The sequence below is a fragment of the Oncorhynchus mykiss genome, chromosome 24 (genome assembly GCF_013265735.2).
Source record: "Oncorhynchus mykiss isolate Arlee chromosome 24, USDA_OmykA_1.1, whole genome shotgun sequence".
NCBI lineage: Eukaryota > Metazoa > Chordata > Actinopteri > Salmoniformes > Salmonidae > Oncorhynchus > Oncorhynchus mykiss.
In genome coordinates this window covers 26,396,518-26,413,774 of record NC_048588.1, presented here as the reverse complement: position 1 = coordinate 26,413,774, position 17,257 = coordinate 26,396,518, and the positions used below count along the sequence as shown (strand labels likewise).

The 17,257-nt window shown below is 43.3% G+C and overlaps 1 protein-coding gene across 1 annotated transcript in view; it reads left to right on the top strand.

The window, feature by feature from the left end:
- LOC110504088 (solute carrier family 12 member 9) overlaps positions 1-9,070 on the top strand; it is a 52,434-nt gene extending 43,364 nt beyond the window's left edge. The window contains exons 12-13 of the mRNA XM_021582912.2: positions 6,961-7,107; positions 7,250-9,070. Coding sequence (XP_021438587.2) covers positions 6,961-7,107; positions 7,250-8,193 — 1,091 coding nt within the window. The 3' untranslated portion in view covers positions 8,194-9,070. The remainder of the gene's footprint in view (positions 1-6,960; positions 7,108-7,249) is intronic.
- Positions 9,071-17,257: the final 8,187 nt, after the last annotated feature.

Sequence of the window (17,257 nt, the reverse complement as noted above, 5' to 3'; positions counted from 1 at the left end):
CCTATCAGCTAAAAACAAGAAGGAGCGCCTCCAGTGGGCACGCCATCCCCAAGACAGGACAATTGAGGAGTGGAAAACATTACCTGGTCCAACGAATCTCGGTTCCTGTTGCATCATGCTGATGTCAGAGTCAGGATTTGACGTAAGTAGCATGAGTCCATGGCCCCATCCCATGTCTGCTGTCAACAGTACAGGCTGGTGGTGTGTGGGGAATGTTTTCCTGGCACAGGTCATGTCCCTCGGTCAGGTCCCTTGATACCAATTGAGCAACGTTTCCATGCCCCCAAAAAATCTGACTGTTCTGGATGCATAGAGGGGGCGGGGTCAGAACTGGTACTGGATGGGTGTACCTAATAAACTGGCCACTTAGTGTGTGTGTAGTGCTATATGGTGTTCTGTGATCAGGCTGTTCTCTGTAGTGTAGGTGTGTAGTGCTATATGGTCTCTGGTGTTCAGGCTGTTCTGTAGTGTAGGTGTGTCGTGCTATATGGTGTCCTGTGATCAGGCTGTTCTCTGGTGATCAGGCTGTTCTCTGGTGATCAGGCTGTTCTCTGTAGTGTAGGTGTGTGGTGCTATATGGTGTCCTGTGATCAGACTGTTCTCTGTAGTGTAGGTGTGTGGTGCTATATGGTGTCCTTTGATCAGACTGTTCTCTGTAGTGTAGGTGTGTGGTGCTATATGGTGTCCTGTGATCAGACTGTTCTCTGTAGTGTAGGTGTGTGGTGCTATATGGTGTCCTGTGATCAGACTGTTCTCTGTAGTGTAGGTGTGTGGTGCTATATGGTGTCCTGTGATCAGACTGTTCTCTGTAGTGTAGGTGTGTGGTGCTATATGGTGTCCTGTGATCAGACTGTTCTCTGTAGTGTAGGTGTGTGGTGCTATATGGTGTCCTGTGATCAGACTGTTCTCTGTAGTGTAGGTGTGTGGTGCTATATGGTGTCCTGTGATCACTGTTCTCTGTAGTGTAGGTGTGTGGTGCTATATGGTGTCCTGTGATCAGACTGTTCTCTGTAGTGTAGGTGTGTGGTGCTATATGGTGTCCTGTGATCAGACTGTTCTCTGTAGTGTAGGTGTGTGGTGCTATATGGTGTCCTGTGATCAGACTGTTCTCTGTAGTGTAGGTGTGTGGTGCTATATGGTGTCCTGTGATCAGACTGTTCTCTGTAGTGTAGGTGTGTGGTGCTATATGGTGTCCTTTGATCAGACTGTTCTCTGTAGTGTAGGTGTGTGGTGCTATATGGTGTCCTGTGATCAGGCTGTTCTCTGTAGTGTAGGTGTGTGGTGCTATATGGTGTCCTGTGATCAGGCTGTTCTCTGTAGTGTAGGTGTGTGGTGCTATATGGTGTCCTTTGATCAGACTGTTCTCTGTAGTGTAGGTGTGTGGTGCTATATGGTGTCCTGTGATCAGACTGTTCTCTGTAGTGTAGGTGTATGGTGCCATATGGTGTCCTGTGATCAGGCTGTTCTCTGTAGTGTAGGTGTGTGGTGCTATATGGTGTCCTGTGATCAGGCTGTTCTCTGTAGTGTAGGTGTGTGGTGCTATATGGTGTCCTGTGATCAGGCTGTTCTCTGTAGTGTAGGTGTGTGGTGCTATATGGTGTCCTGTGATCAGGCTGTTCTTTGTAGTGTAGGTGTGTGGTGCTATATGGTGTCCTGTGATCAGACTGTTCTCTGTAGTGTAGGTGTGTGGTGCTATATGGTGTCCTGTGATCAGACTGTTCTCTGTAGTGTAGGTGTGTGGTGCTATATGGTGTCCTTTGATCAGACTGTTCTCTGTAGTGTAGGTGTGTGGTGCTATATGGTGTCCTGTGATCAGGCTGTTCTCTGTAGTGTAGGTGTGTGGTGCTATATGGTGTCCTGTGATCAGACTGTTCTCTGTAGTGTAGGTGTGTGGTGCTATATGGTGTCCTGTGATCAGACTGTTCTCTGTAGTGTAGGTGTGTGGTGCTATATGGTGTCCTGTGATCAGACTGTTCTCTGTAGTGTAGGTGTGTGGTGCTATATGGTGTCCTGTGATCAGACTGTTCTCTGTAGTGTAGGTGTGTGGTGCTATATGGTGTCCTGTGATCAGACTGTTCTCTGTAGTGTAGGTGTGTGGTGCTATATGGTGTCCTGTGATCAGACTGTTCTCTGTAGTGTAGGTGTGTGGTGCTATATGGTGTCCTGTGATCAGACTGTTCTCTGTAGTGTAGGTGTGTGGTGCTATATGGTGTCCTGTGATCAGACTGTTCTCTGTAGTGTAGGTGTGTGGTGCTATATGGTGTCCTGTGATCAGGAAGTTCTCTGTAGTGTAGGTGTGTGGTGCTATATGGTGTCCTGTGATCAGACTGTTCTCTGTAGTGTAGGTGTGTGGTGCTATATGGTGTCCTGTGATCAGGCTGTTCTCTGTAGTGTAGGTGTGTGGTGCTATATGGTGTCCTGTGATCAGACTGTTCTCTGTAGTGTAGGTGTGTGGTGCTATATGGTGTCCTGTGATCAGACTGTTCTCTGTAGTGTAGGTGTGTGGTGCTATATGGTGTCCTGTGATCAGACTGTTCTCTGTAGTGTAGGTGTGTGGTGCTATATGGTGTCCTGTGATCAGACTGTTCTCTGTAGTGTAGGTGTGTGGTGCTATATGGTGTCCTTTGATCAGACTGTTCTCTGTAGTGTAGGTGTGTGGTGCTATATGGTGTCCTGTGATCAGGCTGTTCTCTGTAGTGTAGGTGTGTGGTGCTATATGGTGTCCTTTGATCAGACTGTTCTCTGTAGTGTAGGTGTGTGGTGCTATATGGTGTCCTGTGATCAGACTGTTCTCTGTAGTGTAGGTGTATGGTGCCATATGGTGTCCTGTGATCAGGCTGTTCTCTGTAGTGTAGGTGTGTGGTGCTATATGGTGTCCTGTGATCAGGCTGTTCTCTGTAGTGTAGGTGTGTGGTGCTATATGGTGTCCTGTGATCAGGCTGTTCTCTGTAGTGTAGGTGTGTGGTGCTATATGGTGTCCTGTGATCAGGCTGTTCTTTGTAGTGTAGGTGTGTGGTGCTATATGGTGTCCTGTGATCAGACTGTTCTCTGTAGTGTAGGTGTGTGGTGCTATATGGTGTCCTGTGATCAGACTGTTCTCTGTAGTGTAGGTGTGTGGTGCTATATGGTGTCCTTTGATCAGACTGTTCTCTGTAGTGTAGGTGTGTGGTGCTATATGGTGTCCTGTGATCAGGCTGTTCTCTGTAGTGTAGGTGTGTGGTGCTATATGGTGTCCTGTGATCAGACTGTTCTCTGTAGTGTAGGTGTGTGGTGCTATATGGTGTCCTGTGATCAGACTGTTCTCTGTAGTGTAGGTGTGTGGTGCTATATGGTGTCCTTTGATCAGACTGTTCTCTGTAGTGTAGGTGTGTGGTGCTATATGGTGTCCTGTGATCAGACTGTTCTCTGTAGTGTAGGTGTGTGGTGCTATATGGTGTCCTGTGATCAGACTGTTCTCTGTAGTGTAGGTGTGTGGTGCTATATGGTGTCCTGTGATCAGACTGTTCTCTGTAGTGTAGGTGTGTGGTGCTATATGGTGTCCTGTGATCAGGAAGTTCTCTGTAGTGTAGGTGTGTGGTGCTATATGGTGTCCTGTGATCAGACTGTTCTCTGTAGTGTAGGTGTGTGGTGCTATATGGTGTCCTGTGATCAGGCTGTTCTCTGTAGTGTAGGTGTGTGGTGCTATATGGTGTCCTGTGATCAGACTGTTCTCTGTAGTGTAGGTGTGCGGTGCTATATGGTGTCCTGTGATCAGGCTGTTCTCTGTAGTGTAGGTGTGTGGTGCTATATGGTGTCCTGTGATCAGACTGTTCTCTGTAGTGTAGGTGTGTGGTGCTATATGGTGTCCTTTGATCAGACTGTTCTCTGGTATAGTGTCTTTTTTTCTTTCTTTTTTTTATCTTGACAAGGCTTTCAGTGGTGACCGAGCTCCTCCAGTATTGACAAGCCCAGCCTCTGTGTCTCTCAATTCAATTCAAGGGCTTTATTGGCATGGTAAACGTATGTTAACATTGCCAAAGCAAGTGAAATACAGTTGAAGTCAGAAGTTTACATACACCTTAGCCAAATACATTTAAACTCAGTTTTTCACAATTCCTGACATTTAATCCTAGTAAAAATCCCCTGTTTTAGGTCAGTTAGGATCACCACTTTATTTTAAGAATGTGAAATGTCACAATAATAGTATAGAGTGATTTAGATTTATTTCTTTCATCACATTCCCAATGGGTCAGAAGTTTACATACACTCAATTAGTATTTGGTAGCATTGCCTTTAAATTGTTTAACTTGGGTCAAATGTTTAGGGTAGCCTTCCACAAACTTCCCACAATAAGTTAGGTGAATTTTGGCCCATTCCTCCTGACAGAACTGGTGTAACTGAGTCAGGTTTGTTGGCCTCCTTGCTCGCACATGCTTTTTCAGTTCTGCCCACAAAATTTCTATAGGATTGAGGCCAGGGCTTTGTGATGGCCACTCCAATACCTTGACTTTGTTGTCCTTAAGCCATTTTGCCACAACTTTGTAAGTATGCTTGGGTCATTGTCCATTTGGAAGATCCATTTGCGACCAAGCTTTAACTTTAACTGATGTCCTGAGATTTTGCTTCAATATATCCACATAATTTTCCTAACTCATGATGCCATCTATTTTGTGAGGTGCACCAGTCCCTACTGCAGCAAAGCACCCCCACAATATGATGCTGCCAGCCCCGTGCTTCACAGTTGTTCTTTGGCTTGCAAGCCTCCCCCTTTTTCCTCCAAACACAACAATGGTCATTATGGCCAAACAGTTATATGTTTGTTTCGTCAGACCAGAGGACATTTCTCCAAAAAGTACGATCTTTGTCCTCATGTGCTGTTGCAAACCATAGTCTGGCTTTTTTAATAGTGGTTTTGGAGCAGTGGCTTCTTCCTTGCTGAGCGGCCTCTCAGGTTATGTCGATATAGGACTCGTTTTACTGTGGATATAGATACTTTTACGTTTCCTCCAGCATCTTCACAAGGTCCTTTGCTGTTGTTCTGGGATTGATTTTCCCTTTTTGCACCAAAGTACTTTCATTTCTAGGAGACTGAACGGGTCTCCTTGCTGAGCGTTATGACAGCTGCGTGGTCCCATGGTGTTTATACTTGCGTACTATTGTTTGTACAGATGAATGTGGTACCTTCAGGCATTTGGAAATTGCTCCCAAGGATGACCCAGACTTGTGGAGGTCTACAATTTTTTTTCTGAGGTCTTAGCTGATTTATTTTGATTTTCCCATGATGTCAAGTAAAGAGGCACTGAGTTTGAAGGTAGGCCTTGAAATACATCCAATTGGTACACCTCCAATTGACTCAAATTATGTCAATTAGCCTATCAGAAGCTTCTAAAGCCATGACATTTTCTGAAATGTTCCAAGCTGTTTAAAGGCACAGTCAACTTAGTGTATGCAAACTTCTGACCCACTGGAATTGTGATACACTGAATTATAAGTGAAATAATCTGTCTGTAAACCAATTGTTGGAAAAATGGTTTGTCATGCACAAAGTAGATGTCCTAACCGCCTTGCTATAACTATAGTTTGTTAACAAGAAATTTGAAAAAGTAGTTTTAATGACTCCAACCTAAGTGTATGTAAACTTCCAACCTCAACTGTAGATAATAAACAATAAAAATGTATAGTAAACATTACACTCACAAAGTTCCAAAAGAGTAGACATTTCAAATCTCATGTAGATATGGAAGTTTATCAAAATTGGGTTTGTTTTTGAATTCTTTGTGGATCTCATTAATCGGAGGGAAATATGTGTCTTTCATATGGTCATACATTTGGCAGGAGGTTAGGAAGTGCAGCTCAGTTTCCACCTCATTTTGTGGGCAGTGTGCACATAGCCTGTCTTCTCTTGAGAGAAGTTTGCGGTTTTAAAATTTGTATAAATTCTTTCCAATGTGTCAAATAATTCTCTTTTTGTTTTCTCATGATTTGGTTGGGTCTAATTGTGTTGCTGTGCTGTCCTAGGGCTCTGTGTGGTCTGTCTGTGTTTGTGAACAGAGCCCCAGGACCAGCTTGCTTCAGGGTCTCTTCTCCAGGTTCATCTCTCTGTAGGTGATGGCTTTGTTATGGAAGGTTTGGGAATCGCTTCCTTTTAGGTGGTTGTAGAATTGAACGTGTCTTTTCTGGATTTTGATAATTAGTGGGTATCTGTCTAATTCTGCTCTGCATGCATTATTTGGTGTTTTACGTTGTACACGGAGGATATTTTTGCAGAATTCTGCATGCAGAGTCTCAATGGTGTTTGTCCCGTTTTGTGAATTATTGGTTGGTGAGCAGACCCCAGACCTCACAACCATAAAGTAAACTGATTCAGGTATTTTTTTTGGTAGATTCTAATTGGTATGTCGAATTTATGTTCCTTTTGATGGCATAGAATGCCCTTGTCTCTCAGCTCGTTTACAGCTTTGTGGAAGTTACCTGTGGCACTGATGTTGAGGTATGTATGGTTTTTGTGTGCTCTAGGGCAACGGTGTCCAGATGGAATTTGTATTTGTGGTCCTGGCGACTTGACCTTTTTTGGAACACCATTATTTTTGTCTTACTCAGATTTAATGTCAGGGCGCAGGCCTGGCTAAATCTGTGCAGAAGATTGTAGGCCCTCCTTGGTTGGTGACAGAAACATCTGATCATCAGCAAATAGTAGACGTTTGACTTAAGATTCTAGTAGGGTGAGGCCATGTGCTGCAGACTAGTTCCCTCGCCAATTCGTTGATATATATGTTGAAGAGGGTGGGGCTTCTCTCTCGTGTGTCTCTTCTGTCTGGAGCTTATGTTGTTCTGTGGCACACTGCCAAATCAGGTCACTATACATCAGGTCATCTCTTATTCTCTAAGAGGACTTGGCAGATAATGGTCCCTGGCCAAAATTTTTGCATAGATATTGATGTTTTGTTTGTCTCTCGCTCTTTGTCCCCCCCTCTCTCTCAGACACATTACCGTCCGACCCTCTCCAGTGTCGTTATGACTCATGGTTGTCTCTGGTGGACCACCTCAACATCAAGGCATTTGTCAACCTCACCTTGGCTGACTCAGTACGGCATGGAGTCCAACATCTACTCTTCATCTCTGGCCTAGGTCAATGATTATATTCACTACTCTGATACCATGTTCTCTATTAGCTGTAACTGGCCCAACTGTCACTCATACACCTTTTTTTACTATCATACCCATTGACTCATCTCATCATCTCCCTCTTTCCATCCCTTTGTCTCTCTAGGTGGCATGAGGCCCAACACCTTGGTCCTGGGTTTCTATGATGACTGCACCCCCAAAGACAAACTCACTGACCCCGCCCTCGCAGATGCCACCGTCCCCACTCAGGACCCCGAGGACGAACGCCCGCCCTACCACTTTCCTGCCCTTCGCGCGTCCATTGATGCCAAGGAGGAGGGCAACGGAGAAAACGGAAAAGTCATGGGACCCCAAGAATACGTGGCGGTAATCGCAGACGCCATGAAGATGATGAAGAATGTAGTGCTAGCCCGCTACTTCCACCAGTTCGACCGGGCCTCGACCATCTCCTCGTCCCCAGGGAAGGGTGCTCTGTACGTGGACGTGTGGCCCGTCAACCTGCTGAGACCAGACAGCTCCAGCTACGTAGATACCTGCTCCCTCTTCCTGCTCCAGCTGGCCTGCGTCCTCAACATGGTCCGCGCCTGGCGCCATGCTAGACTCCGCCTCTTTCTGTGTGTGGAGGAAGGGCGGAGCCTGCGGGGCTCTGAAGGGAAGCTGGGTCAGCTGCTAAAGGAGCTGAGGATCAAAGCCAACGTGTACACGGTGCCCTGGGACCAGCAGGTGGCGCTACATTGGCAGAGGCAGGGTGAGGCGGGCAAGCGGAGGCCCTCTCGCCAATCACGGAGAGAGGAGGAGGGGCTGGGAAAGAAGGGGTTGTTTGAGGAGGAGGAAGGAGACGACGACTATGTGAATAGCTTCCCTAGCAACGCCACAAGGCTGTCGGATGAGTATCTGTCGGCAGTTAATAGGTTGATCCTGGAGCAGGCCCACCCCCCTCCGGCTGTGCGTTTCCTGTATTTACCCCGCCCCCCAGCTGACACGCGCCGCTACACGGCCTACCTGCGCCAGCTGGAATTGCTCACCAAGGATCTGGGTCCTACCCTGCTTATACACGGGGTTACACCTGTCCTCACCACTGACCTCTAACCCTAAACTTTCACCAGCTAACCCCTGATTAAACCCTTATTTCAACCCCTTACCAAATTGCTGCAGGTGGAACTGGTACTTAGACAAAGGCCAAGGATCCACTTACCTTCCTCAAAGCTGTACTAAAATACAGCCCCATCCTCCTTATGAATATGGAAGGGTTGCAATGGCCAAAAAGTAAATCATAAATAATATATTGATTTTACTCCTTCAAGGGGACTGAAGTCTGACACTCTGCCAAGTCATTGGAGCTCAGCTAAATATTTTCTTTTCTGTAAGCACTTTTGTAGTTTATCTACAAGATAAGAAACATGTGACCTTTTAAACATTTTCAGTTCAAATATGAAAATCTATCAATCTGTTTAATGGGACTATCTATTTATAGAAACAACAATAAAAATGAATTAAAGAAATGTATTTGGGTGCTCTTGATCTGTTTTCCCTTTTAGAAATATTTTCCTTTGTATCGTTATGACTGACTGAAGTGATCAGAATGCCAAAGTGCCCTTGTGTGCCTGAGTGTAGAAGACTATACATTGCACACTCCTCATGTCAGCTTTAGGACCAGTTGTTTCCTGGACCTACTCTAGTCCAACGCTAGTCTACATGGAATCCCATGGATGTTTACTGAAAGGATATCTATTCTATATAGATCTATTTCATCTCTATGAAGCCCTTCAATTGGACACTACACTCCTATGCAAAGAATGCTGGTATATGACAGGTCCTACGCAGCTCAATGACTTTTTGGGGTGAACACATACTGGTACATCGACACTATTTTAAATTAAAGAAAAAATGACATTCTAAAAGCACCATCCAAATCATATTTTAAAGTGTGTATGTTGTAATTGAATAAAGAAGCTGTTTTGTATAAGTTCTGTGTATTGTCTTTTTTTCATTTCACTGTCATTATGCCAGCAATTTATCTAAACCTAGTTGAAATGTTGATTGTGTCAATGTTCAGGTTTAAGTATACTAAACAAAAATATAAGTGCAACATGTAAAGTGTTGGTTTCATGAGCTGAAATTAAATATCCCAGAAATGTTATTCGCACAACAACAAAAATGTATGATAATAAACTAAATGTCTGTCTGTTAGTGAGCGTTTCTCCTTTGCCTAGATAATACACCCACCTGACACCTGTGGCATATCAAGAAGTTGATTAAACAGCATGATCATTACACGGGTGCACCTTGTGCTGGGGATAATAAAAGGCCTCTCTAAAATGTGCAGTTTTGTCAATCAACACAATGCTACAGATGTCTGAAGTTTTCAGGGAGTGCAATTGGCATGCTGACTGTGGAAAAGTCCACTAGGGCTGCTGCCAGATAAATTCATGTTCATTTTAAAACCATGTTTTTTTAAATTACTTGGCAGTTCATCCAACCAGCATCACAATCGCAAACGAGGTGTAAAAAAATGTCATACGTTTTTGTTTGGTGCTTTACGCTCTTAAGTTTAACCATTACCAAACTTTTTTTATCACTACATCACTGATAATACAGAATCGTAAGTAATATTCTAATAATAAATGTAATATGATGATCTGTGTGCTCCATCGATATCCGTTTGTGTGGTGCTTGATTAGTAATGCTTATATATATTATTTATTTAACCAGGTAGGCTAGTTGAGAACAAGTTCTCATTTACAACTGCCACCTGGCCAAGATAAAGCAAAGCAGTGTGACAAACAGAGTTACACATGGAATAAACAAACATACAGTCAATAACATAATGGGGGGGGGGGGAGAATCTATGTAGAGTGTGTGCAAATAAGGGAGGAAAGGCAATAAATAGGCCATAGTGGTGAAATAATTACAATTTAGCAATTTAAACACTGGAGCGATTGATGTGCAGAAGATGAATGTGCAAGTAGAAATACTGGTATGCAAAGGACCCAAAAAATAAATAACAGTATGGAGATGAGGTAGTTGGATGGGCTGTTTACAGCTGGGCTATGTACAGGTGCAATGATCTGTGAGCTGCTCTGACAGCTGGTGCTTAAAGTTAGTGAGGGAGATACGAGTCTATGAACGCTATGCAATTGAGAATATAGATATCGATATAAAGAGTTGATTGATTTTATGCAATGCAGTGATACAACTGACTGCTCAGTCGCTGATGCTACGTGTCAGTCGGAATCATTTTAACTTAACCCTTGTGTAGTCTTAACATTCTGTATACTCCTCTTGTCCCAAGGGTAAAAAATGACACGCCTTCACTAAACCACTAAAATAAAGCAGCTGATTTGCAGTTAGGTTTATTATTGTTATTATTGCTATAGGTACTTTTAGGTTTTTTAGCAAGAGATGGTATTTGTATAACCTAAGAAAGTAGCAGAAATGTGCAGAAAGTAGTTTTGAATGCATTTTATTGAAGGGAAACAGTAACAGTCTTGAACTTTGGGCAACAGTGATATATTCTTATATACTGTACAATGAGGAATTCAACTACAAAATACTAGTCTTCTCCCATTTTTTTAACCATAGCCCCCACCCGCAAGGTGTATAAACAACAAAATAAGATAAAGACAAAACAAAAATATGAAGAACATAAATCAATCAACTCTAATTAGTACATGTAGGACAGTATGCAAGTGTGTGTGCATAGACTTTGCAGATGTATTTCTCACATGTGCAGCACACAGTATTTGTCTTTACAGTCCTCCTTTGGGGTCAGAATTGGCATCTCCTCTTGCCTGCCCCAGCTGCAGCCTCAGGTGGATCAGTACAAGATTCAGCCCCCTGAACAGCTTTCACAAGCGCTGCAAAGGCTGCAGTGCGGGGGAGGTGCTCCATTCTTTGAATGTGTGGGGTTACAAGTGCCTTTCCCAGCTGCTCCAGGAACACCCTCTTGTTCTGCTTGTCAGGCATCCAGGTAGGGTTCATCTTGTTCCATATCACGAAGGCATTGTATGAGGACATATCAATGATGTTTTGGAAGATGACCAGGGGCCAGCGAGCAGTCATCCCCCTGCAGCTGTAAATTCCAATCACCTTGTCCAGGTTGTCCACGCCTCCTTTGTTGTGGTTGTAGTCCAGGATAATGGCTGGCTTCCTGTCCTCACGATCACTGATCTCAGCCTTTTTGTGCAGTGTGCTCAGGAGGACCACATTCTTGTTCCTCTTTGGGAGGTAAGAAACTAGAGTGGTGGTCCATCTGTCACATCAAGCCCAGCCAGCATCCCCTGGTTCTCCACTGGTTGGCTTCCCTGTATAGACTTGCATCTTCCAAGCGTAGCTGGATTGTGCGTCACAGGCCACCCATATCTTGATGCCATACTTTGCTGGCTTGCTGGGCATATACTGCTGGAAAGGACAAAGACCTTTTGACAATAGAGATTACCATCAGTAATTAGTATCAGTGTCACAGAAAACAATCACATAAATCAATGATATTACAACAATTCATAATAAAATGAACAGTGAAAATCACTTACATTAACAGATATGAAAATAAAAATGTACCTCTGAATGGAACCAGTTGCTCATCCACTGTTAGTTCAGGCCCAGGGTTGTAGAGGTATTGCAGACGCTCCACCCACTGCTCCCAGACCTCTCTTATGGGTCCACCCACTTCTCCCAGACCTCTCTTATGTCCTCCAGTTTGTCTCTCACACGTCTTGCAGGTCTTGACTCACGGTTATCAAATCGTAGCGTTCTTGAGAAAGTGTGGAAGACTTTCAGTGGCATAGTGGCACGGAAAATCACCCATCCACTCTACATCCCAGAGACAACAGAGACTACCTCAATATCTATACACACCTGCTAAGATTAGCAGCCCTATGTAGGCACGCAGGTCAATCTCATCCATCCTTTTCCAGTTGTCTCCATATTTACGGAAACCTCCATATTTGTCATCTCCAGGATGATTTTTTCGACGGCTGGTGTGATGAACATGTAGAATGTTGAGGCGATGTTCTGGGCAGGAGCAACTGCATGTCTTGTGGGCCCTTGCGTCATCCCCATGACATATGTGCTGCCATCCTGCCCTGGTGATTTTGCTGTGCTTTGACAAAAATGTCTCTCAGCTTAGGGGATTTATTCTTCATCTGAAGATGATGCATCGTGCTCTGTGTTGTATTCTTCCCCAACTTCTTCTTCAGAGACCTCCTCCTCTCCAGAGAGTAAGGCTCTCCAGAGGGTAGTGAGGTCTGCACAACGCATCACCGGGGGCAAAACTACCTGCCCTCCAGGACACATATACCACCAGATGTCACAGGAAGGTCATAAAGATCATCAAGGACAACAACCACCCGAGCCACTGCCTGTTTACCCCGTTATCATCCAGAAGGCGATGTCAGTACAGGTGCATCAAAGTTGGGACCGAGAGACTGAAAAACAGCTTCTATCTCAAGACCATCAGACTGTTAAACAGCCATCACTAACATTGAGTGGCTGCTGCCAACATACTGACTCAAATCTCTAGCCACTTTAACAATACAAAATTGGATGTAATACATGTATCACTAGTCACTTTAAACAATGCCACTTTATATAATGTTTACATACCCTACATTACTCCTCTCATATGTATATACTGTACTCTATACCATCTACTGCATCTTGCCTATGCCGTTCGGGCCATCGCTCACCCATATATTTATATGTACATATTCTTATTCATTCCTTTACACTTGTGTGTGTATAAGGTAGTTGTTGTGAAATTCTTAGATTACTTGTTAGATATTACTGCATTGTCGGAACTAGAAGCACAAGCACTTCGCTACACTCGCATTAACATCTGCTAACCATGTGTATGTGACCAATAAAATTTGATTTGATTTGATATCATTGTTCTCTGGTTCCTCCTGGATATCTGAAAAAAACAGATCTACGACCTGTTGGGCACTGAAACGTGCACTCATGGCATCAGCAAAGAGAGAACTGGTGGGACTGTCATCTGCAGCACCTTTATAGCCTCTGACTGCACTCCCCATTAGAAAACAATGCTTTCAAGAACTCTTTATTTTGTCTGAAATTGTTTTTATTTTGTCTGTGAAGAGTCATGTGTGGGGTCATGGAGGGGAGATGCTGCACATGCACAATAACATTTTAGTTTTGTCTGAGTTCAATCAGTAGCACACAATCTCAATTTCTCATTGTGTGTGTGTGTGTGTGTGTGTGTGTGTGTGTGTGTGTGTGTGTGTGTGTGTGTGTGTGTGTGTGTGTGTGTGTGTGTGTGTCTTTGTACTCTACAAAATAGCTTCCAATACTCTACTCAGCAAACTGGATGCAGTTTATCACAGTGCCATCCGTTTTGTTACTAAAGCACCTTATACCACCCACCACTGCGACCTGTGTTCTCTAGTCGGCTGGCCCTCGCTACATATTCGTCTCCAGACCCACTGGCTCCAGGTCATCTATAAGTCCATGCTAGGTTAAGCTCCGCCATATCTCAGTTCACTGGTCACGATGGCAACCCCCCCCCCCATCGTTGCATGTGCTCCAGCAGGTGTATCTCACTGATCATCCCTAAAGCCAACACCTCATTTGGCCGCCTTTCCTTCCAGTTCTCTGCTGCCTGTGACTGGAACGAATTGCAAAAATTGCTGAAGTTGGAGACTTTTATCTCCCTCACCAACTTTAAACATCTGCTATCTGAGCAGCTAACCGATCGCTGCAGCTGTACATAGTCCATCGGTAAATAGCCCACCCAATTTACCTACCTCATCCCCATACTTTTTTTATTTATTTACTTTTCTGCTCTTTTGCACACCAGTATCTCTACCTGCACATGACCATCTGATCATTTATCACTCCAGTGTTAATCTGCAAAATTGTAATTATTCGCCTACCTCCTCATGCCTTTTGCACACAATGTATATAGACTCTTTTCTTATTTTTTTCTACTGTGTTATTGACTTGTTTATTGTTTACTCCATGTGTAACTCTGTGTTGTTGTCTGTTCACACTGCTATGCGTTATCTTGGCCAGGTCGCAGTTGTAAATGAGAACTTGTTCTCAACTAGCCTACCTGGTTAAATAAAGGTGAAATAAATAAAAAAAATAAAAAATTTTTTTTTAACTCTGGTGGTGTACAGCTTTCATGGAAATATGAACAAAGTGATTTTTCACTTTTTCTAATGTTGGGGTCACTAGGAAAATTCATCAAATTTTAAGTTGAAAAAAAAACTAATTTAGGGGGTTTTCTCTGCTGTTTAACATAGTGGTGGGTCATTTTTGACCCTTAAGACAACACAAAGGTTAAACCCTGGTTATGGCCCTGTCTATGGTAAGCTCTGGGTGTGTCAAGGTTAATTAGTTAATGTGTCTTGCAGGTTTAGGCCTTGTGTCAAATATGCTGTGTTTCTCAAATAAACTAGACTTGGATGGAGAGCTGGGGAGGCTCCAGTCTAGACAGACATTTCCAGCCAGCCAAATTGCCCTGTCCCCTAGCTGGCAAGAATAAAATAAATGGATTCCATATCGCGAGTAAGGGAGAGATTTGAAAAATAACCCAACATAACCAATATCTGGTCAGAAAATGGAGCTGAACATTTGTCATTGAGGTAAAGAGCCACACTTCGAAAATGCTGTAGAAGACATGCTATTTGGTGTAAGATTTCTCTATTTGCCCTGAGAAGGTCAGAGGAAGTGTGTAATGTGTTTGTATGATCAGAGAGCCTCAATATCCTCTGACAGTTTTCTAACCTAACATGATAAATCCTTTTGCTCTGTGATAGTAGGAATGAGGGAGAGGGGAAAGAGTGCAGCCAGAAGAGACAGGGGATGTGTCCCCCGTGTGTGATTATGGTCCTGGCTATGTGTGGGGGTGTTGCAGTGCCCCTAGTGTACATTAGACCCCTGACAAGTGGGCACACCACAGGGACACACTATACATTTGCCTCTGATCACTTTACATGGCCACTCTCATCTGATCAGAACTCTCTCTCCTCTCCCTCTTCTCTCTCCGTCTTTCTCTTTTCTCTCTACTATCTCTCCTATGTCTCTCTCCTGTCTCTTCTTCCAGGGTATAAATTATATCAGAATGCTTATTGTTTAATTGGGTTCATTTTACATGAGATTCAGATTGTCTGAGTCATCAGAAGGAGGGAAGGGACTCTGGACTTGGGACTTGGCAGTGGTGTAAAGTACTTAAATAAAAATACTTAAAAGTACTACTTAGGTAGGTTTTTGGGGTATCTGTACTTTACTATTCATATTTTCGACAACTTTTACTTCACTACATTCCTAAAGAAAATAACAACTTTCTGCTCCATAAATGTTCCCTATCACCCAAAAGTACTTGTTACATTTGGAATGCTTAGCAGGACAGGAAAATTGTTCAATTCACGCACTTAAAGAGAAAATCCCTGGTCATCCCTACTGCCTCTTTTTTGGCAGACTCACTAAACACAAATGCTTTCTTTGTAAATTATGTCTGAGTGTTGGAGTGTGCCCCAGGCTATCCGTAAATTAAAACAAGAAAATCGTGCTGCCTGGTTTGCTTAATATAAGGAATGTGAAATGATTTATACTTTTACTTTTAGTAATTAAGTATATTTTAGCGATTACATTTACTTTTGAAACTTAAGTATATTTAAAACCAAATACTTTTACTCAAGTAGTTTTAAGTGACTTTTACATGAGTCACTTTCTATTAAGGTATCTTTACCTTTACTCAAGTATGACAATTGGGTACTTTTTCCACCACTGGGACTTAGTCACACTGACACTAGGCAGGATGAGTAATGGAGGAGAGATTTGTTTCTGTGTGTGAGTGTTTGAGAGGGACACAAATGTATATGTAAGGTAGAGCTATATATAGTAGTATGACACATAAGGCAGTGAATGGAAAAGCCCCAGTATGGTACAGTACAGTATTTTGAAAGAGCCAACATCCCATGATGCCCCATGAGCTGGCTTTCTTGTGGTAATGATGGAGGCTGTGCCTTCAATGGCTTGAACTGTCAAACACTTCTACTGTCATCTCCAGGGGCACACCTTTGGTTTTAGAAGTGGGTTCGACATAATTATTATTATATATATATATATTTTTTTATCCAGTCAGATGAACACTCCAAACATCCTACCCCACCGCTCGGAAGCATCCGCATAGTCCTAAAGCATACGAGCCTCTTTTTGCATCACATTCCAATGATAAAACTGTGTGGGACAAAAATGCAATTTCAGAATGTGGGGGGAGCATGTCCCCGCTGTAAGTTGCACCCCTGGTCATCTCAAACTTATATCAGGAAGGATGATTAAAGTACTGTGGAAGATTCAATTACAGTTTCTGATAAAGTTAACCCTTCAACTATGTGAACAACGGATATACAGTAGGGACTTTGTATGTATTTGTATCGGGGAGATCGTTGTGTGTGTAAGTGTGTTTCAGATCGAGAGACTTTGGATATGAGATTGGGGTTGGGACATACTGTATTCCCTCCTCTATCCTGCTACATCTGTCTCTCAGATTCCAGTGCCCCTTACACAGTCAATCTTGCTGGAAATGTCATTCTGCTCTAATCTCACCCTCAATGCAACTACATTTTCAAATTGAATCAGAATTCGGAACCTCTGTCATCGGAAAAATGACGTCTCGAAGATAAATTCCTGGGTTGATGGGAAAGATTGAATCAAAGCTTCAAGTTGAGCAGGTTACTAGTTTTAACATTTCTGTAGGGTTCTCTGTAATGACATGGCAGGCTCTACAGTGATGAAACAGCAGGCAGCAATATGGGGTCTATTACAACCCGAGTTAAGCGCACGTAAAGGGAACATACAGTAATTCCCTTTTTATCTACTTTTATCTCTATGCGTATTCTGACATTTAATTTAAGAATGAGCAGTGGCGACCCATCACCTGTTTTGAGCCCCCTTAAGCAAAATATAATTTTGCCATTAATACTACATTAATCAGTTTGCAAACAATGTAAAAATGTATAATAACTGAGTTAATAAAGCCGCCTACAAACATGGTCTCTTTTTCACTTTCTTGAGTAAGGCAGCTCCAAAATGTAGGTGTTTCAGCCTAGCTCAGTGCTTTCTGTGGTGGTGGGGCAGCCAGCGGGAAATATAGAGCGTAGGGGTTGGTAATGTTCTCTAATTGCGCTGT